This window comes from Armigeres subalbatus, chromosome 3 (genome assembly GCF_024139115.2).
Source record: "Armigeres subalbatus isolate Guangzhou_Male chromosome 3, GZ_Asu_2, whole genome shotgun sequence".
Taxonomy (NCBI): domain Eukaryota; kingdom Metazoa; phylum Arthropoda; class Insecta; order Diptera; family Culicidae; genus Armigeres; species Armigeres subalbatus.
In genome coordinates, this window is record NC_085141.1 from 308,352,590 (window position 1) to 308,374,648 (window position 22,059).

Consider the following 22,059-nt stretch of genomic DNA (forward strand, 5'->3'; position numbering starts at 1 on the left):
ACCGGTCGACTTTAAAAAACTTTTTGAAATTTGAACAGATCTAATCCCCATGTCTCGTCCCCCACGCCAGTAAGAACCAAACGCCCAGTCCGTCCCTAATAAAAGTAGTAGGACAGCCTTACTGGTGGCGATCCCAGCTGTTCGAAATAAAAAGATTCGGCACTACCGGGAAAGACATACAGCCCTCGTTCCATTCATGCTCACCCTCACTGTACTTTCCGCGGTTTGAGTCTGGACAACAACCCGTAACGGTGTTGACCCAATCAATACCCTGCGCGGAAGTGATGCCAACCATTACGAAAAACTGGAGAATGACTCTTCAGTTTTTGGTAAGATAGTAAGAAAAGGAAAACGAAATAGGACCAAAAGAAAGTTAGAAAAAAAAACTCAGGTAAATAGACCGTCGAGGGTGAGTCAGGTCTTCTTTCTGTCTGAACTACAAAGACAGTAGTAGTGCGCGCCGTAAAGTTAAATTAAAATTAAATTACAAAATAAAATTTGCATGCTTATGCAGTGAACTGGTGCTCTCTTAAGGATAAATAGCGTGCTATTGTGAATGTAGTGTAAAACGCATAGTGATAACAACAATAGCACCTCTAAGAAAGTTCAACTTCAATAGGTGTGAATTATTAGAAGAAAAGGCCCGAGTCTGCTTCCGGGCCTTTTCCTTTTCTTTCTTTTCGAGTCCTCGGGCAAGACCCGACGGATATTATACTCCGCAGTGCCATCCATCAAGCCGGATTAAATCCAGTGGCGGGTATAGCGCCAGTATGGAGGTAAGGCAAGGTGAATCCGGGACTGGAATCGATCGGCAACCGCCAATCCAAGCCGACATCGCGCCCACCTACTCGTATATTCGATCACCTCGATATACATTGCTGGGGCAACCGCCGTCACCATCCGCCATCGTGCCCATTGTGGTTGCGGGCCCTCCCAAACGAAGATCCTTTGGCGACCGCCGACACCATCCGCCATCGAGCCAATTTAGGTCGCTGGCCTACATACCCCGACGAAAAGGCAACCACCCACTTCGATTCCCGGCCACCATCGCGCGGATTGGATCGTAGCCGCAAGCCTCCCGTCGCCGAGCAATCGGCCACCTCCAGCGGCCGCCACCACGGTAAAGTTTCGTGTCTACCCATCGCCACCAAGCCAACCGCAAATTTCCGAGAAGGTCCGAAGCACTCCCGGTACCCCATTAGAAACATCCAAGCCCGAAAGCAGCATGATCACGCCGGATTGTGACCGGAAAACCTCGTCATCGTCAGCATCATCGCCGCCACCAATGCTAGCCAACGAGATCATCTCCGTCGACCACCATCTACAGTAAAAAGCGCAAGTACACCATTGTCTCTCCATTGAAAATGCCCAAGGGGCGAATAAATTAATAATGTTAAGATGAAAACTGGTAGTCAGGTTATTTAAGAGCTGCACTCCCTCATTGCATATGTATTGCTTGTTCCGCTTCCGTACCTGAAAGGGGTATCCAAGCCTTGGTCTTGGTAGTCCACTTTGAGAAGACACCTTTTCCTCGATTTTAGTCCACCTTGGTCAAGAGAACCGGCTGGCTTCCCCTTCTCCACAAGGTTTTTCAACTTTCATTGCTCCTGCTAAAGGTAAGTGAAGAGTGGGGCAGTGGGTAAAACGGTGCTATATAATTGAACGACCCAGTGCTCGACAATTTCCCACTCATAACTCCTTCTGGTCAGCCAAGAGGCTTACAAGTGTGACGTCAAGTTCGGTGAACTCGGCGCCGACGTACGTCGAATAAGACGTACCCGGACGGGCGAGATGATCCTCGAGCTGAAGCGGGGCGTCTCGCTAAAGGGCACAGCCTACAAGAAGTTGGCGGAGAAAGTCCTAAGCGAGACGGTCAAGGTGAGGGCACTCACGACGGAGTGAATCTAAGGGATAAAGACCTATACGAGATCACCGAAGTCGAAGAGCTCGTCTCGGCACTGTGACGACAGTGTGGAGTGGAGACGCCCACCGCAGCCGTTCGGCTACAGAAAGGTCCAGCAGGAACACAGGTAGCATTGGTTTTACTATCTGCAAAGGATGCCTCCAAGGTAGTCAAGTTAGGGAGCGTTAAGGTGAGATGGTCGGTGTGCCCTGTGGGCAGCTCGAAGTTTGCTTCAAGTGCCTGGAACCGAGGCACAAGCAATGGGACTGCAAAGGCCCTGACAGAAGCAAGCGCTGCCGATGCTGCGGATTGGAGGGACATAAGGCACAATGCTGCACGAACCCTCCCAATTGTTTGATTTGTTCCAGCAAAGCCGTGAACAGCAAGCATCCCATGGGGGGTTCAAAGTGCCCGGCGTTTAAGCGTGCTGCAAAATCACAATGCAAGTAACGCAGCTAAACCTGAACTACTGTGACGCAGCCCAACAACTGCTGTGTCAGACAGTTGCTGAATGGGGGATGGATATCGCCATTATAGCGGATCCTTACCGGGTACCGGCCAGAACGGCCAGACCGATGGGTCTAAAATGGCGGCGATATGGACAACGGGGAAATACCCAGTCCAAGAGTTGGTGTCTTCGTCATTGCCAAAGTTAATGGGGTCTTCTTCTGCAGCTGCTATGCGTCTCCTCGATGGTCGATCGAGCAGTTCGGTCGTATGCTGGATTGTTTGACGGCTTACTTGATGGGGCGTAGGCCGGTGGTGATAGCGGGGGACTTCAACGCTTAGGCCGTGGAATGGGGAAGCCGTTCCACAAATCAATGGGGGCAGATCCTGCTGGAATCACTGGCCATGTTGGATGTGGACTTGGTCAATGTCGGTACCAAAAGTACCTACAGCTGGAACGGGGCCGAGTCGATTATCGACGTTACGTTCTGGGGCCCTGGCCAAACGAGTAGTTCGAACTGGAGGGTAAATGATGGTCACACTCTCAGCGACCACCTGGCGGTTTGCTACAGTATCGACTATACGACCAGCATTCAGCGGACGGAAAGAGGGGCGAGACCTAGCCCTCGTATGTGGAAGACATCGTACTTCGATGACGAGGTGTTGAAGAAAGCGCTCCGCTGCGAGCACAATACTCTCGGTCTGAGCGGCGAGCAGCTGGTAACAGTACTCTCGCATGCCTAGGAAAGTCCACCCTAGGAATGGGAGGCCACCGGCTTACTGGTGGACTCAAGCAATTGCGAACCTGCGCCGCGCCTGCCGACGGGCACGGAGGCGAATGCAGCGAGCACGCACAGATGTGGAGCTTGTTGAACGACGGGTGGCGTTCGTGGCTGCTAGAGCCGCTTTGAAGACTGAGATTAGATCAAGCAAAAAAGCCTGTTTCGAGGTCCTGTGTCAAAGTGCCAACGCGAATCCATGGGGTGACGCCTATAGGGTCGTAATGGCCAAGACACGTGGGGCGATGGCCCCTACAGAGCGGTCTCCAGAGATGCTGGAGAGGATCATCGCGGGGCTCTTCCCACGCCATGACCCAAGTCCCTGGCCTCACTTTGTGGAGCTGCCAGGGGCCAGGGTGGCCGACGAGGGAAGAGTAACTGCGGCGGAATTTGCGGAGATTGTACAGTCCCTTAGTGTATGTAAGGCGCCAGGACCGGATGGTATTCCGAACCTGGCCATCAAATCGGCCATTGCTGAGGCTCCCGAGATGTTCAGATCTGTCATGCAAATTCAATTCAATCGAACATTTTTAAACCCAGAGGACTTACCAGTGGAGAAGTCCTGCGACTTCTCCATTGGGATAGTTGTGTTACGAGTGATCAAACGAGTGAAAACACCTCCGAGGGTTTCGATACCAAGCGACAGGGGAGTAACATCCAGCAGCAACAAATCGGTTACATCTGCGGCAAGTACACCACCCTGCACGGCAGCACGCACCGACTGCGACGGCTTCATCTGGATCCACAGCACGGGATGGTTGGCGACCGAAGATGTCCTACACGGTTTGCTGTACCTTGGGCATACGGGACTTACCGTTGACCAGAATAACCTCTCCGATGTCCGACTTGGATATCTCGGCATCAGCCAAAGCCTTCTGACATGGTCCGATGGTACGCTTGATCAGATCCCCGACCAATTGCTCCAGCGTGGCACGGGTGAACTTCAAGTTCAAGTGCTTAGGACCGGAGGCATCCATGGTGATGTATGGCAGATTGATGTCGGTTTGCACGGAGGAGGACAACTCGCATTTGGCCTTTTCGGCATCTTCCTCGCCTCCCTCGGGGCAGATCCGCCGTACCAAACTGACTATCTACAAAACGCTTATACCGGTAGTTCTCTAGAGACACGAGACCTGGACGATGCTCGTGGAGGGCCAACGCGCACTGGGAGTTTTCGAAAGGAAAGTGCTGCGTAGCATCTATGGTGGGGTGCAGATGGCAGACGGTACGTGGAGGAGGAGAATGGCCACGAATAACCACCACCACCAAAAGTCCCGGGTGATGATGGTATTTTCTACATACTAATCAAAAAACTTTCTGATAGCTCTTTATCCTTTTTAATTAATTTATTTAACAAATGTTTTCAATTTGCAAACGCCAAAGTTATTCCAATTTTGCAGCCGGACAAAAATCCAGATTAGGCTTCTAGTTATCGCCCAATCAGTTTGCTTTCTTCAATAAGCAAACTATTTGAAAAGGTAATCTTCAATAGAATGATGGTTCATATCAATGACAATTCAAGTTTTGCTGATGAGCAATTTGGTTTTGCCTTGGGCATTCAACTACTCATCAGTTGTTAAAAGTTACAAATTTAATTCGGCTGGATCTGGAGAATATTCGATATAGAGAAAGCATTCAACAGTGTTTGGCATGAATGTTTGATTATAAAATTGATGAATTTTAATTTTCCTGTACATTATTAAAATGATCCAAAATAATTTTTCAGATCGCTCCCCGTGCTCGGTAAATAGGATTTGGTGTGAATGACTTAATTATTTCATTCATTTGAAGTCTACTAAAGTTCCATCTAACTAATTTTATTCTTGATCGACCCGGAATTTAAAAGCCTAACCGCCTTCAGTATGATCTGCATTGATACCGCGCAGCATACCGCTGAGCCACAGACAGAGGACGCTAACCCAGCTAACTTAACTGTAATCAAATGCTGAATATATGCCTACGCTAATCCGATCACTGTACAATAAATTGTCGAACCCCTTGGTCCAACTAGCGTTCCACATTCTGATATACCTACAACCCAACCGAAAACGGACGCTGAGGAATGTAAACTGTATGGGGTGGTAATTTTCCACCCCAACTACCCAACAAGAGAGTGAAAAGCTTGAGAGCGTTTCCTTTTTTCGACTGACTGTAAATAGTGAGAACAAATAGGACGACTCGGTGGGAGAGTTTTCCATTCTCATGCTTTTCGTCTCAACACTTGAACGACCAGAACCGGAGAAGCAGCCAACAATCAGTAGCTCCCAAGACGTGTGCAGTGACAAACGGTCTGTGAAACTGGATACCATCGTAAAGCAGCAGCTGTTCAACGAAAACAAGTCCCGGTCCGGAAGAAGAGTGTTTTTTTTTTTGGAGGTATGGCTGTGTGCAGAGCGAGCGTTTGTTGCCAAGCAGTCGACGATGCTGGCTGGTGTGAAGAGAGTGACTGTTGAGTGCTCAGCAACGAGGAAAATTTAAGCAAAAGTTTTCCGGGGGAGACCGAGAACAGTGAGTGAGGGGATAACCTAAGGGATGAAGGGACAGTTCGATACCGTCGATTGGGGTGTTTTACTATAAAAGGAAGGAGTCCAAATGATAGTGACAGTATCGAATATAATGAAATAAAGCGGAAACATTTTAGCTGAATGCTTAAATGTGATTCCCGATCCGATCTGAGAAGTTGTATGGACTTCTTTTAGATTAAAAAGCAATGGCTTCGAAACAACCTACAACACCTTTTGAGATAGGCATATTAAAACTAGACCTCAAATGTAAATTATTTAGAAAAGCCGATATTTTCCACATTTGGATAAAATATTTCGGAGAAGCAAAACAGCCTTGCAGCCGCAAGCAGTACTAATCTACAATATACCACGCGTCTCCACAAGTGCATTATTGTCCATTAGCAAAAAAATGATTACCGATCGCGTGGTGAAATTTTGTGATCATTTAGTATAAGTCATTGCAATTAGAACTTTAACGTCGTAACTAATGGAATTAAAACAACGCACTGTTGGGCAGAGTCGTAGTAAAACATTGTTCTAAAAGTCAACCATGCAACACATTTGGAAACTCAGTCTCTGAAATAAGTTGTTTACGAACTGTAAATAATCGAAACCAAATAACTAAATGATTCAAACCATCCTTGAATGCCGCAAGGTTAAGTTTCAAGAAACAAGCAACATTATGGGTATGCTAACAACTGACTTTCGAGGAAATACTGAATCTTGATTTTCTGTTGGGGATTCCTGACTTGAAATTTTAATATAGATATGTCGATATTGATTCTAACGCTTAGTTCTCGCACGTTCTAGTTTTTTTAGATCCTCGAAGTCACTGAACGTATTAATTTCGTGTCGAAGCTTTGCTATATAATAATCAGTAGTAATTCTATCAAAAAAGATTGTTGAACTTTTCTGCTCCAGTTTCTCCAGACAACAACACCCCAATAGACGGTAGCGAGTCCTCATTCACTGGTGTGTAGGAAAACTCCAGAACACGTCGACTCTTGCTGGTGGATGGCAGCACATGTAACATCGGCATCCAATTAAAAATTGTGATGCGCCGTGGAAAATTGTGTTCAATGGCTATCAGTTGTGGCACTTATTGGCGAAATAATTGAACTTCCCCCGACGACGCGGCTTGAGTAACTGCAGACAAAGTGCCATTTTCCGGTTTCGAAAATAGTGTAGAACGGAGTGCCAGTGCTTTTCTCGTCCTAGATGCACAAAAGTTAATAGTGTTTTCCTTTTAGCTAGGTGTGAAAAGTTTTTGCGCAAGATTTTCCTCGCCTCGGCCTAGTATTCGGGAGTTACATATGCAGAATCTGCGAAAAACAGGTCGGCAAACGTTTTCATACGAATTCCGATGGTCTGTTGCCATTTTGCAATGTGATTGCAGTCATTAGTGTCCTGTCGAAAAAGGATATATGAGTACCCAACAAGGGTGAGAAGGAAAAATGTGTCTGTGAAATGATGATTCACCTAAAGGATATCTGTGTATACCTAGACCGAATGCGATTGTGTAATTAGTCGGTTTTCTCGACACAGGGGACAGTAAACACAAAAAGAGGATCTTTCCGGAAAAGTGAAAGGAGTCATACATTAAAAAGCTATTCGTGCTTGAAACAGGAAGGCCAAGTCTAAACGGAGCAATCATCTTCCGCAACGTAAAAAGTGTAATAAACGTCACCCCGGACGAACTCACACATTCGTGTACGAACCAAGACTGGTAAGTGAAGGTGATTTAAATATTAGTTAAATTTGGGGGAAACAACTTCAATTTATAGAAGCGTGCATATTATCTAATTTATCATTCATGATACGATAGATACCACTAATAACATACTTATGATTGTCCAGGAATTGAACTTAAAATTAAAACATTATTAAACGCATGTAGCCATATCATTAATTAAGATTCAAATTCCAATCCAATCTTTATGATAAAAATTCAGGAAATCAATTAAATGGTGATACACTTATCACATATACGTGGTTCATCTAAAACTCCGCAACAAAATAATGTATTGTATGTTTCTGATAACAAAAGTAGAACCGATCCGTCGGAGGCAACTTGTTGCAAGCCTCGTTTAAAAATAAATATAATAAAGGTAGAGGGAATGACGGCTTTGGCAGGTTTTGTTCTATTATTGTCAGGGGGGTTTTTATGACTGATTATGTTCCAATTTGGCCTAAACATTCTTTGCATATCAAAGAATATTGTGGCCAAATTTCATAAAATTCGGTCGACAAAAACCCCTTGCCAATAATAGAACAAAACCTGCCAAAGCCGTCTTTTCCCCTAACCCACATGTTTGAAACATTTTTGTACTGCCGTGCATATCCAAATCACAAAAATTTGAGTTATTATTATTTTTCCCTTTTTCACGTTCTGCTGATCCAAATAGAACATTTATCCAAGAGAAGTTTTCATTCCATTATCCCATAATAAAAAATCATAGGAAGTTAGAAACACCACAATATCTTTACGAAATAACATTCAAAGTAATGGTTTGCATTAATTATTACTCCATTCGTTTCTAAAATATTAAATGCATGTCGAATACATAAAAACATTTTTTTTTTGCTCTATTCTTCAGAAATAGTACATACGTTTAGATGCATAATGATGAATTGCGGAATTCACATCGATCACTTACTTATTTTGTGTGTGTGAATTACAAAAGAGAGCGCGTGGGCGATAGATAGCACCTTTTAAAATTTGGAACTGCTGATAATGCAGATTTCTTGGTGACCGGCAAATAGAATACCTTCGCTGGCTCCAGAGGGTTCCTAAGACAAAATGTTGAATAGAGGATGCTGCATAAAAACTGTTAAAAATAATTGATCAAAATAACGAGAAAAAGGTTAATTTTTAAACATCGGGAGTTATTTCAATATCAAAGATATGTAGGGGAGAACAGCCCAAAATACACCTCTTAACCCTGTCAGGACGACTTTTTTTACGTAGATTTAAAATACAAAATTTCACTGGATCCTGTCAAAATTAGTATAGAAAGAACTGAAAAGACATTGGCATATTTTTTTTTCGGATGTCCTACACCTAGAAAATTCTTTACATTGATTATATTTGTCGCACACATAAATTTTAGCAATTTGGTGACCCAAATATATGCAATTTGTACCCACACATAAATTCAATAACTGCATATTAGAGATAGAGACCACACATACATTTTATTTGATTATATGTAGATTATATTTGTACTTCGCGTGGAGAGTGGTTATGTGTTTTTTAGAATCATGAATTAAATTAATGGATTTTTGCCAATAAAAATGTGTGGAATTTTTGCAGTGTAGGTTGTCCAAACTGTACTGGAGTACATATTATCGAATGTATCCGAAAATATGTCTGAAATAATTTATCAGAAACAAAATGTCTTAAGCTGAGATATCCATATGATTATAATATATACATTAATCGAATTTTTAATAAACGTAAACTATTTCAGGGTCTCTAAAACGTCCTTGTTGGAGATCAGTAAGCAATGAGGACGTCTGGACGAAAATTTTCATAACCTTAACAGCCATTGTGTAGAGTAGATCAATAAAATTAGTTTAATTTTCACACCGTATAAAAGTCGGGTTTCAGTTAAAAAAAGAAGAATTTTCAGATAGTGGTTTCCGAAGTTCTACGGTTTTGTGTAGTGAAGAAGAAAGGCAGTGTTGCATCAAGCCGTCATCCTGAGTTCTTTGATTGGACTGAAGAAATTGGCCCTTCTACCCCGGCAGGTTGTTGTTCTGCTGATCTACCCGATCAACCAAGTCCTGAACAATGTATCCATGCAAAGCTAAACATCCTAACAAGTCTATTGAGCCGATAGGATTTCACTCATTACTTTTCTTCATAGAAAAGTTCTCCAAAACGTCCTGCAGTTCAGAAAGTATGATCTACCCGATCAACCAAGTCATGAACGATATATTCAATCAGCGCTAAACATCTCAGCAGGCCCATTGAGCCTATAGGGTTTCACAAGCTAGATCCTCCATGAGTCGATGTTCTAAGACTCGATGTCAACTCGTAGAAGCACATGGCTTCATATTAAACATATGTTCTCGGTTACTCTGTTTTCCTTAGCTGGCCGGTAAGATGTGCGGCTACAATACAAAACCATGCTGAAGGTGGCTAGGTTCTAATCCCGGTCACCTTTCAGACACCCCTTATAGTTTTCTAAACCACAAACCATTTCAACCGATCTTCCAGACACGTATTGTAATTTTGCAGACCACAAATCAGTTTCTTACGGTCTTCCAGGCGAGGCTTTGATGTTCTTAAAACCACAAGCCATTTTTTCAGCGGTCATTCAGACGCGCCACCACAAACCATTTAGCAAACCACAAACCGTTTTCCGACGGTTTTCGAGACGCGTCTTGTGATTTAGCAAACCACAAACCATTTTCCGATGGTCATCTAGACGCGTCTTGTGATTTTGCAAACTAAAATATATCACTCGTCACAATTTAAGCACTTGAATTCAACTCACCTCATGAAATCAGCGACTGGATCCAAAAAATAGACTGGCAGGATCGCCAAAATTTGTGGCCCTCAATGCCTGGAACAGCGACTCTCCGTGGATGCGTGTGTCGGCAACGGAGGTCTGACTAAAAGAGGCCAAGTCATGGCTTGCTGCTCGCCGATTGACACGCTGATGTGTGAATCTATTAACACACGCTGAAGGCCACGGTGTGTTTGTCCGAAGAGGCTTATTTTCAAAAAATCAGTATCTCTAAAACACTCACTACACAAAAGTATAGGTTTTCCTCTTTCACATAGGTTTATTTTTAAAATGTTCTTTCAGGGGTCATTTTTCCATACACTTTTGGGGGGTTAAATCGGCTATCATTTGAGATTCCTATGGAGTTTGCACCAAAAATAGTGAAAAAATAAAAATTGTTCTAGATCCCCCGATAGAAAATTTTAGTTTACCCACTATATGAAAGAGGAGAGCATATACTGTCACGTGGTGGTAGTTTCAGAGATACTGATTTTTGAATAAAAAAAAACATTTCCCCATAGACACACCGTGAAGGCATTTTTCTCAAACCCCACTAACCTGTTGGATACCTTGTTCTTATCTCAAGATCATTTTGGAAGACATGAGATGTTCAAGGAAATTTGAATCATATGCCTATTGAACTAGTTTGGGTGTACTGTATACCAATGATACGGTCTTCTCAAAAGATTCTGTTAGGTACTTTGAGTTGAACTAGAGAATGTTTTCAAGTACCTTGAACATCTCATTTTTATGAAAATTGGGTTCATATGATGCGCATTTGATCCAATTTGCATATATTGAACAGGATTGGGTATATACCGACGATAAGGACATTGCAAAAGGCTTGGTTGATCTGGTAGACGTTGGCTGAACTCGCGAACGTTTTGCAGAACCTTGAGCATCTCGTATTCCTGAAAATTGATTAAGTGTTCAAAATTATCAAACAATACGGTATAGGATTTAAATATTTCAGATTCATTTGCATGCTCTCAAAAGCGAAATCATTCCAAGGTTTGGGGTATCTGGGTCTGAGACTATATCAGGATATAGGATATGACCTCCGATATTTTTTTTCTGTAAAGCCAACATCCCGATGAACAACTTTGCTGAAGAAAGTGGAGATCTAGCTCTCTCTGCGATTTTACACAGCCAATCTAAAACGCTGGGCATATTTGTCCCGAAAAGGTCAAGCTTTTTCGATGTTTTCACCAATAATAACAAGAATACCAAACCATTTCAACGTGGAGATGCAAAATTTAGCTACATACATTTCACATTGATCTTTTATTCAAAACACCAAGGTTTTTATGACTTATGGCATTCAAAATATGTTTCGAAAATGGGTTTGGGGCAAAATGTCCGAATGGTGCTGTAAAATGACTCAATTGCATGTAAAATAATGGAACGCATGGTTGTTTGTTTTATCTTAATGAATTAAACGACAATCTTAAGGGTGAGGTGAGAGAATCGCAAATCGTTAAATTCAAGTAAAAATAAAAATATTAAGCTTATTTTTTCGATTGCAGCTCAGTAATGAATACCTAATATTGAATTAAAATGGTAATAAAAAAGATTATATGAGTGTTTTTATGAGTTAGGCTATTTTGCCCCGTGGGTGCGTTATGCACTGTTCTCCCCTACAGCAACGAGACCTTCTATCAAAATTGAAACATCATCGTTAGCATGTACACATTTTGGCACATGGATAACGGTTTTTGATTTAAATCCGATGAGAAAAAAAATCAGTGTGTAGTAGCCCCTAAGTTGAAATGGAAGTAGTAAAACATATCTGAATTTTCCATGAATGATTATGGGGGGTCCCGTAGCGTAGTTGGCTACACGTTCGCCTAATAAGCGAATGGTCATGGGTTCGATTCCCAGCCCTGACGTAGCCAAACAAATCATCAATCGAATCACTAGATTTATACGCGGAAAATCGGCATCGGAAACCAAAAATCAGAAAGCGTGCGTACGCTTCCAAAAACGAACACTAAATCAAGACAAAATTTTCAAAACGACCTATCTGCTTTTGTAAACAAAGATTCAAACGACGATTTGACGAATCTGATAGCTCTCCCACGCAAACCAACACCATCAATAGGTAGGTGAAGGATTCCGCTACCTGTTGGTGGTGTTGGTTTGCGTGGGAGAGCTATCAGATTCGTCAAATCGTTGTTTGAATCTTTGTTTACAAAAGCAGATAAGTCGTTTTGAAAATTTTGTCTTGAAATGATCATTGTTTTGACGTGACGTTTAAACAGCCAAACTCAGCCCACTACGATTGAATTTCAAATTTGTGCATAACAACTTTGTTTAGCATGCTCACACTTCACTTGCCTACCGCGATTGATTTTCAAATATTTTATTGCGGATCTTTTCAAAATTTTCCATTATGCGGATTCCGTAAAGTTCTTCCGCAACTGTCAAAGTTCTACCGCGAGCCTGAAAATCTTCAATACACTGAAACAAAAATCTGATATTTGGCGTTGTCATCGTAGAATGCCATGCCAAACAGCAAGAAGAAAGTATGAAGTGACAGCTGCGGTAGTTTAAAAGTTGAACCGTAAAGTGGAAGAGCAATAACATTGTTTTTTTTTATTTTGAACTAGTTGAACGTACCCGACCTTGATCGGGTTGTATTATTTTGCATTCTAACTCTCAATTGTTGAGTTGATTGAAGCTCCAATTTTCTCCCAACTTGCCTTTATATTGTATTTCGACAATTTTTCAACTTTTCCTGTCAAATTTGCAAACACAGTTGACCTCAATACGAATCGATTAGTGAGAAAATTTTGCAAATCGTCCAACCCGTTCATGAGTTATAATGCCTCAAAGCAAAAGCAAACTCATTTTTATATAAATAGATTGAATTTATGTATTTTTAATTAATTCATGTATAGTAAGTAAGTTAGTAGTAGTAGTTAGTAGTATTAGTAAATAATAAATAACAATGTTACCCAAATTTAGGATGGCGGTTTCAGGATAATCATATTTCCCAAATGCCCCCTCTCTAGGGTGACCATATCCTCCTTTACACCAGGGTGACCATATCCTCCTTATACACATGTCCTCATCTTTCATTAAAAATCAGATGATCTCCCTTTGTACTACAATGTCCTTCTTTTTAGATATTTTGAGAAAACAGTTGCATGAATAACCTTTTCTGAAGAAATTCTAGTTTAATATTATTAAATTACCGCCATCGGGGGTGACAATGGGTCTGGGGGGTGAGAATGGGTCATCGCTCTCACCGGCAGCCTGGAGGTCGGATAGCAAAATCGTTCAAAAAGGTCTCTTATATTTTAGTCTTCTTACCCTCAGATACATTCAATCTATTCTACAAGCATTCTAAGTAGTTGAAACAGTGACCCATTCTCACCCCCATTTGACCCATTGTCACCCCAGACGACGGTAATAAACAATACTGCAACAGAGATCCATGCGGAGCAAAAAAAAAACGTTGCACACGTTTATGCTTTTTTGGTTTCTAATCAGAAATTTTTTCCTTCATAAGTTTTCGAATAAATTCAATGTTCTACCCATTCTCACCCATCAAATTGCCCTTTGAACGCATCGCACGGTACGTTTCTTGAATATGTGACGCAAAGAGCAGTCGCTAAGTTATGCCTAGAATGGAATAGAAATCTGAACTAATCAAAACAGTTTTGAGTTTCTTCTGTTTAAATGCAAACAGTTTTAAATTTATTCAGTTGAGAACTTTGTGGAATGGTCGTACAGTTAACGGTATCATACTCATTCACATGCCTTAAATTGTGATTCTCAATGGCATTGAAAAAAATCTTCACTGGTCTACTAGACATCTTGTGTTTGTTTCTATTATAACCTAATGTTGACATGTTATCTATTGCTAAATTTTCAGAATGCGATGAGCTTTTCCTGTTAAAATTCTGTGTAATATCGCCGAAAAGGCCAGCATAAGGATATTCAACATTTGTTCATTGTTGATCTTAAAATTAGTTGAAGCTACCATTTCCCTATTATGAAGATGGTGGTTGCAGTTCATAATTGGAAAGCACTTGAGTAATGATGGTTGGAAATGTTCCATCTGGAGTTGTAATGTTAATGAAGTAGAAGAAGATGCCGTATTTGCCTCGACTTACAAAAACTACTTCCAATAAACTTTAATATGCATAAGTCTAACAAATCATATTAAAAACAAAACCCGATCGATGTTTATTATATCCTCCTTTTTGATCAAATGTCCTCCGCTACGATTCAGGTGAATTGTACTCCTTTGGGAAAAATTCATATGGTCACACCAAACCCTAGTCTATCGCCGGAAGCGCAGTCGTACGGTGGCGTTTTGGGGAACACGCCACACCGACACGGCTGTATGATGACGTCTGACAAAACTGTTCTTCTCAGAGGCATTCCCCCAACATACTTCGATAAATGGTAACCGAACACAAAAATAGATCTCCTCTCATATAATACAGTTCTTCTGGCAACTCTACATTAAATCGAGGATATTTATTTAGAAAATTCTACAGTACATCAATATTCTATACGGTAGAGCAGCTGAGACTATGTCCAATGGCTTGATGACCCTTCTCCAGGCTTATCTAGGATGTGATGAGGTTTTACAGCGAGCTCTGTTAAACTTCCATAAAAAATATATGCATCCGCAAACAGGCCTCACCAAAGCGATCAGGTATCGCTCAAAGCGCACTAGCAAAAGTCCTGGTGTTGGGTGGGGCTCCAAACAGACCTGTCACAGCGGCTCACCGGCGAGACAAGACGAACGCCATAAGAGTTTTCTCCGCCGTACTATCTACAAAACGCTTATTAGACCGGTAGTCTTTTACGAACACGAGACCTGGACAATGCTCTTGGAGGACCAACGCGTTTTTTGGAGTTTTCGAAAGAAAAGTATTGCGTGCTATTTATGGTCGGGAACAGATGGAGGAGGTGCATGAACCACCGGTTGCATCTGCTGTTGGGAGAACCATTTATCGTTTACATCGCGAAAATCGGAAGACTGCGGTGGGCCGAATGTTGGACAATAACCCGGTGAAAATGGTTCTTTATAGCGATCCGAGGAGCACAAGAAAGTGAGCAGATGGAGACGCATGGTGCATTTGTGCGTCAACCTCACATGTTCGTGTAAATTCTATTACTTCTGTTAACCCATAAAAAGAACAGCCTCTGTGAACGTTCAGCGAGCTTTGCATGCACTCCGGGAGTACATATTGAAAAGAATGTGCATTTTGGTCAACCTCATCTACGCGTTCGATCAAATTTGTATTTTTGTACATTATGGCATCTTTGTTTTTTGTTAATTCGTTAATAAGGTAAATTAGCTAAGGCTAACGCAAAAATCTGAATTTTGAGCACTCTCCCCTCTCATGTAACAAGTACCCCATCATTTTTTTTTCATTTATTTAGTCTACATCTAAACAGATAACACTGAATCAACAATTTGACGCCACAATACACGGTTCGAGGCCGCATCTCTCCATCCTCGAATACGCCCCACGCTCACCAAGTCGTTCTGCACCTGGTCTGCCCATCTCGCTCGCTGCGCTCCACGTCGTCTCGTCCCTGCCGGATCGGAAGCGAACACCATCTTTGCAGGGTTGCTGTCCGGTATTCTTGCAACATGCCCTGCCCAACGTACCCTTCCAGCTTTAGCTACCCTCTAGATACTGGGTTCGCCATAGAGCTGGGCGAGCTCATGGTTCATTCTTCGCCGCCACACACCGTCTTCTTGCACACCGCCAAAGATGGTCCTAAGCACCCGTCTCTCGAATACTTCGAGTGCTTGCAAGTCCTCCTCGAGCATAATCCAAGTTTCATGTCCGTAAAGCACTACCGGTCTTATTAACCTCTTGTACATGACACATTTGGTGCTCTTTGTTGACCGCAGTTTCTTCTGGAGCCCGTAGTAGGCCCGACTTCCACAGATGATGCGCCTTCATATTTCACGACTGACATTGTTATCAGCCGTTAGCAAGGATCCGAGGTAGACGAATTCTTCGACCATCTCGAAGGTATCCCCGTCTATCGTAACACTGCTTCCCAGGCGGGCCCTGTCGCGCTCGGTTCCGCCCACAAGCATGTACTTTGTCTTTGACGCATTCACCACCAGTCCAACTTTTGCTGCTTCACGTTTCAGGCGGGTGTACAGTTCTGCCATCTTTGCAAATGTTCGGCCGACAATGTCCATGTCATCCGCGAAACAAATAAATTGACTGGATCTGTTGAAAATCGTACCCCGGCTCTCCGCATGATACCTTCTAGCGCAATGTTGAACAACAGGCACGAAAGTCCATCACCTTGTCTTTGTCCCCGGCGCGATTCGAACGAACTGGAGTGTTCGCCCGAAATCTCCACACAGTTTTGCACACCATCCACCGTTGCTTTGATCAGTCTGGTAAGCTTCCCAGGGAAGCTGTTCTCGTCCATAATTTTCCATAGCTCTATGCGGTCTATACTGTCGTATGCCGCCTTGAAATCAACGAACAGATGATGCGTTGGGACCTGGTATTCACGGCATTTTTGAAGGATTTGCCGTACAGTAAAGATCTGGCCCGTTGTCGAGCGGCTGTCAACGAAGCCGGCTTGATAACGTCCCACGAACTCATTCACTAATGGTGACAGACGACGGAATATGATCTGGGATATCACTTTGTAGGCGGCATTAAGGATGGTGATCGCTCGAAAGTTCTCACACTCCAGTTTGTCGCCTTTCTTGTAGATGGGGCATATAACCCCTTTCTTCCACTCCTCCGGTAGCTGTTCGGTTTCCCAGATTCTGACTATCAGTTTGTGCAGGCAAGTGGCCAGCTTTTCCGGGCCCATCTTGATGAGCTCAGCTCCGATACCATCCTTACCAGCGGCTTTGTTGGTCTTTAGCTGTTGAATGGCATCCTTAACTTCCCTCAAGGTGGGGGCTGGTTGGCTTCCATCGTCCGCTGAACTGACGTAGTCATCTCCTCCGCTGCCTTGACTTTCACTGCCTGTACTCTCAGCGCCATTCAGATGTTCCTCGTAGTGCTGCTTCCACCTTTCGATCACCACACGTTCGTCCGTCAAGATGCTCCCATCCTTATCCCGGCACATTTCGGCTCGCGGCACGAAGCCTTTGCGGGATGCGTTGAGCTTCTGGTAGAACTTGCGTGTTTCTTGAGAACGGCACAGCTGTTCCATCTCCTCGCACTCCGCTTCTTCCAGGCGGCGTTTCTTCTCCTGAAAAAGGCGGGTCTGCTGTCTCCGCTTCCGTCTATAACGTTCCACGTTCTGCCGGGTACCATGCTGCAGCGCGACCGCCCGCGCTGCGTCCTTCTCCTCCAGAATCTGTCTGCACTCTTCGTCGAACCAATCGTTCCGTCGACTTCGACCCATATACCCGACGTTGTTCTCCGCTGCGTCGTTAATGGCTGCTTTGACTGTATTCCAGCAGTCCTCAAGAGGGGCCCCATCGAGCTCACCCTCTTCCGGCAACGCTGCCTCGAGATGCTGCGCGTATGCAGTGGCGACATCTGCAATAATGTAGACTCGATTCTCTCTGTACACCTGGCTATGTCCTTACTAATGTTTTTATGTTATAATAGTCCTGTCATCTACTCAGAAAGCGCTCGGAACCGAAACAGCTTTCTCAAATGAACGAGTTGAAAAAAGGCGAGTAGTCATATATACAATTTAATTCCGAAAAAAAACACCAAAATTTCTTCGATTTGTAAACCGTAAATCACGTCGTATGGGAGCTTTCCGATTTTATCCTCCTCGGCTAGCTGTTCCATAACCTACGAATGGTAAATCCCCTTAGAATTAGTTACTACTTGTTCCGTTGGAATAATCTGCGAGATCCGATCAGGCTGTCAGTCATTTTAACTTTTATCGTCTGGATTCATCTCTTTGGGATCTTCCGATCTTGCCAAACCCTTCAACGGGAGGAAAATCCAAATCCTCACTACTGGCGGAAACCTGTGGCTTAACTTCAGCATCCGTTGATTGTATCCACACCGCAATGGCTACGTTCCACCTGTGGTACTGGTAAAGGTTGTCGATTCAATTCCAGAAGATCTGGCTTAGAACCTAATGTGATGCGCTGAAAGTTCGTCTGATTGAACCAAGTTGATCTGCAGCCCGAGGATTAGTAATCAGCACCACCTTCCGTCGGGCCTACACTTTAACAAACCAAAATTTTTCTTCATTTAATACAGAAAAAAAACCTGATTAATCCACCTAGCTATGTTGAACACTTTCTCGTGAGATCCCACACTGATATTCTTCCCTCCCCCTTCATACGGGAGTTTGGCAGAAGGAAGGTCGTGCTCGTGCGATATGTGCCATCACAAATATTGCCCTCCGCTCGATTTCAAATCGACTTCTATAAAAACATTCTTCATGCCTGCCGTATCCTAACGGAACTATCAATTCTATACTTTCGCCTCTAATTCTATCACGAACATGTAGGGAGAAAGACGGCTTTGGCAGGTTTTGTTCTATTATTGTCAGGGGGGTTTTTGTCGACCAAATTTTATGAAATTTGGCCACAATATTCTTTGATATGCAAAGAATGTTTAGGCCAAATTTGAGCATAGTCAGTCATAACAAACCCCCCTGCCAATAATAGAACAAAACCTGCCAAAGCCGTCATTCCCCCTACGTCTAAGTTTGAAAGATGATATAAGCATTTCCATGTCACTGAAAATCGTTTAACTTCACGTAGAAGTAATACACTCAAATGATTAATTAGGTTATTTACTGTTTTTAACGAAGGAGAAAAAAAGGAAACCTACGATGAATAAAATGGATGATTGAACTCATCCATGAGTTTTAGGTGCTTGAATCGTCCATGAGTTTTGAAATTTTGAGTTTTTACCAACACTGGTTACGAGTAATTCGGCCAATGATAAATTCCAAAAAGTGTGTCTACAAAATTTTGTACACACACATACGTACATACACACATCACCTCAATTCGTTGAGCTCAGTCGATTTGTATGCAACACTATGGGTATCCAAGCCTTCTATCAAAAGTTTAGTTTTGGAGTGATCATATAGCCTTTACGTATACTTAGTATACGAGAAAGGCAAAAAGGTTACTAAATAAAAAATGCGCCGGATCAGACTGTTGATTACCGTTGCTATTAAATAACCGTTGCTAATTTATTGAGAACAAACGAGATTTTTATTAATCTGAACTATAATTAGTTAGTATTGATATATATTGAGCCAATCGAATCAATATGTAGACTGGGATCTAAACGCCTTAAATTATTCTAACAATCATGAACACATTCGGCCACCCATATTCCCATCTCGTTACGACTGTCTGGTCATGGTATCTCGTTAATCTGTGTTCTATTTTCCGTAGCCGCATTGAATATAATCCTAAATATGTATATATCCTTGCCAAACATGATGCCTCTATCTATAACCTTGTGTGGCTTTGTATGCAGACGTGTATAGATGCTGTTGCGTATCCCAACGTTTTTTTTCATTTGGCAGCAATCCAGAGCAATACCATTAAATTTCCGAACACTGGAATGAAAAAGGCGAAACCATGCCATAATAAATTGTTATTACGTCTCATTTTACATTAGTGCCTTGCTAGAACAGCATGTGCTCCTTACTAAAAATAATATGATATGATAATATTTACTAAATATGAAATACTTCGTATTTCATTAAAAAAATGATTGCATGTCTGCAATATGTCTGTGTGGATTATACCGCCAAGGTTATTTTTCAGACAGGATTTTTCCAAATTACAATGCATTATATAATAAAGTAATATGTTTTGATGATTATTATTATTCATATTTTCATCCAAAATATGGGATATCCACTTTGCTTCTTATTTCAATTATAACAACATTCAAAAATCGGCAAATAGGGCGTATATTATTTTGTAAACAACCATTAGAAAGTCCCTAAAATGATTTAGTAATAATTGTTACATGATTATGTGGCCCGTATATCTGATAGGTGAATTTGTCTTTTTTATCATCGAGTATCTCCAGTGGAGATGAAAGATGATAAAACTATGCAGAATAGTGCTCAACAACTGGCATGCCACGTTCCGTTCGGTTGAGTAAAACGCAGCATCTGAAAATCGAATATTCCAGTCGGGGGTGAAAAATGCGTAGGAATGTTTCACATAGCGATAGCACACTCTGTAGTGTATATAGTTGTTGTTTATTTGTGAGGTTCAGCACTAGTAAGGTCCTGCTTTGTCATATGGAAAAACTACGTGTCATTGCAAATTACCCACATTTTTTAATAAAGGGAGAACGACCATTTGGCAGCATTCCCTATTCCCGTCTTCAACTCGGCCACCCACCAACCTTCTACTTCTTCTTCTTCTGCTTGGTACTAAATCCTCCATTGGGACATTGCCGCCTCGCAGCTGTTCGTTAACCACTTCCACAGTTATTAACTACGAGGTTTCTAAGTCAAGTTACCATTTTTGCATTTGCAAGAGAACTTCATTGTCCAAAAAGCGAAAAGTGAAGTGAGTTGGAAATATTGTTCAGGATCAGAATGATTTCAGTAGTTTCTGAAAGATGGAATGCAAAGCCTCGGAACATCTGCTGTGCAGTTGTGATGCATTCTACAAGTAATGCAGATCTGAATTTCTAAGCAGTGCAGCGGCTTTACGCAACCAAGAGAAATTTGGATTGCAAATCTTGGAAAGGTAGTGAGATTTATAAATTCAATTTGGCCGGACTGGGAAAAGTCACGCCTTCTTAGGACGTTTACTTGACAAACGGTAATCAACTTCAACATGCGAACACTAACAGGGATTAGAGGTGTGCGCCGGTCCGATATTCGCCAGCGCCGGCGTTTTCGGCGTCACGCCGTAAGCCATTTTAGCCGGCGGCGGTGGCGGCGTGAATCGGCGTGTCATTTTTTTTATTACGTTTCCTTAAGATTTTTTTTTTTGCATTTTTTCAGGATATTTTCAAGAATCTTTTGAAATTCGCCGGACAAATCTGATGGATAGGGGGAGATCCCTCAGCGCCGGACACCTCCCAATACCGGACACTTCTAAAAACGGCACTTGCAGAGATCCCTCCATCATCTTATATAGTACAAAAGAAAGCTATTGAAAAGTCCTTTACCTGCATGGAATATCAGATCCTCATGTCGTAAACTTTTTACAAAATTTGAAATTGAACAAAAATGTCAAAACATTTCATGTTTCGCCTTATTTTAGAAAGTTTGAATCAACAATATTAAAATCAATCGAATGCATTTTGGTTATGTCAAGATGGTCAACATTAGTCATATTTCAAATAGCGATCGTGATTTGTTAGATATATAATATATCTACGGTGCAAAACCAAATGTATGTATCCGTTAGCTGTCCCCCAGGGTCCGGACAGTGAGTTTTTCCATGTGATCAAATAGCCATTCTCTGCACATATTTTGTTAAACTTACTTTAATTCATTTATTTTTTCTTTCTGAAGTATCAGAGAACTACAGAAATAAGCAGAAACTAAATTTGAAGATTTGATTGAAAAAGGAAGGAATTTGAGCAGGATGTAAGAAATTGAGCTGGAGAGTCAAATAAGCTTTACTAACACGTATTAATATCAACAACTTGAAGCAAGTGAAAAATATTTATTATTATTCTAAATAATGTCTTTACTCATGTAATAGAAACTTGGTCATATTTGCACATGATGCAATAGTGTCCGGTACTCGGGAACACTTTTCTGAACCGTGAAAATTTTCACCAAAATTCATTATCAAAATACATCGTCCAAAACCGTGTTCAAATGATCAAAATATAGTTTGTATGAATCATCAATGATTATATTTTGTGTATATGGTGTACAAGTAAACATAATCCGGATGCTTTGAGAGTATTTTGTTAAATGGTTTATGTGTCCGGCACTGGGGGATCTCCCCCTAATATTTATTTGAAAACTATTTT

The 22,059-nt window shown here is 42.1% G+C and overlaps 2 protein-coding genes across 4 annotated transcripts in view; one reads left to right on the forward strand and one right to left on the reverse strand.

Moving 5' to 3' along the window:
* The first annotated feature begins 346 nt into the window (after positions 1-346).
* LOC134220696 (mucin-3B-like) overlaps positions 347-22,059 on the forward strand; it is a 48,294-nt gene continuing 26,581 nt past the window's right edge. The window contains exons 1-2 of one of the 3 annotated variants that reach the window (XM_062699799.1): positions 5,479-5,637; positions 6,884-7,359. The gene's annotated coding sequence lies outside the window, so the exon portion shown is untranslated. Of the gene's footprint in view, positions 410-5,478; positions 5,638-6,592; positions 7,360-22,059 lie in introns of those variants that run through there. The other 2 variants (XM_062699800.1, XM_062699798.1) reach the window with 2 other exon arrangements.
* Positions 3,641-5,150, reverse strand: LOC134222637 (heat shock 70 kDa protein cognate 5-like). Its single transcript, XM_062701795.1, has 3 exons — positions 5,091-5,150; positions 3,924-4,220; positions 3,641-3,865 (listed from the first exon to the last, which is right to left on the reverse strand). Exons 1-3 carry the CDS (start codon positions 5,148-5,150, stop codon positions 3,641-3,643), a joined length of 582 nt encoding a protein of 193 aa, XP_062557779.1.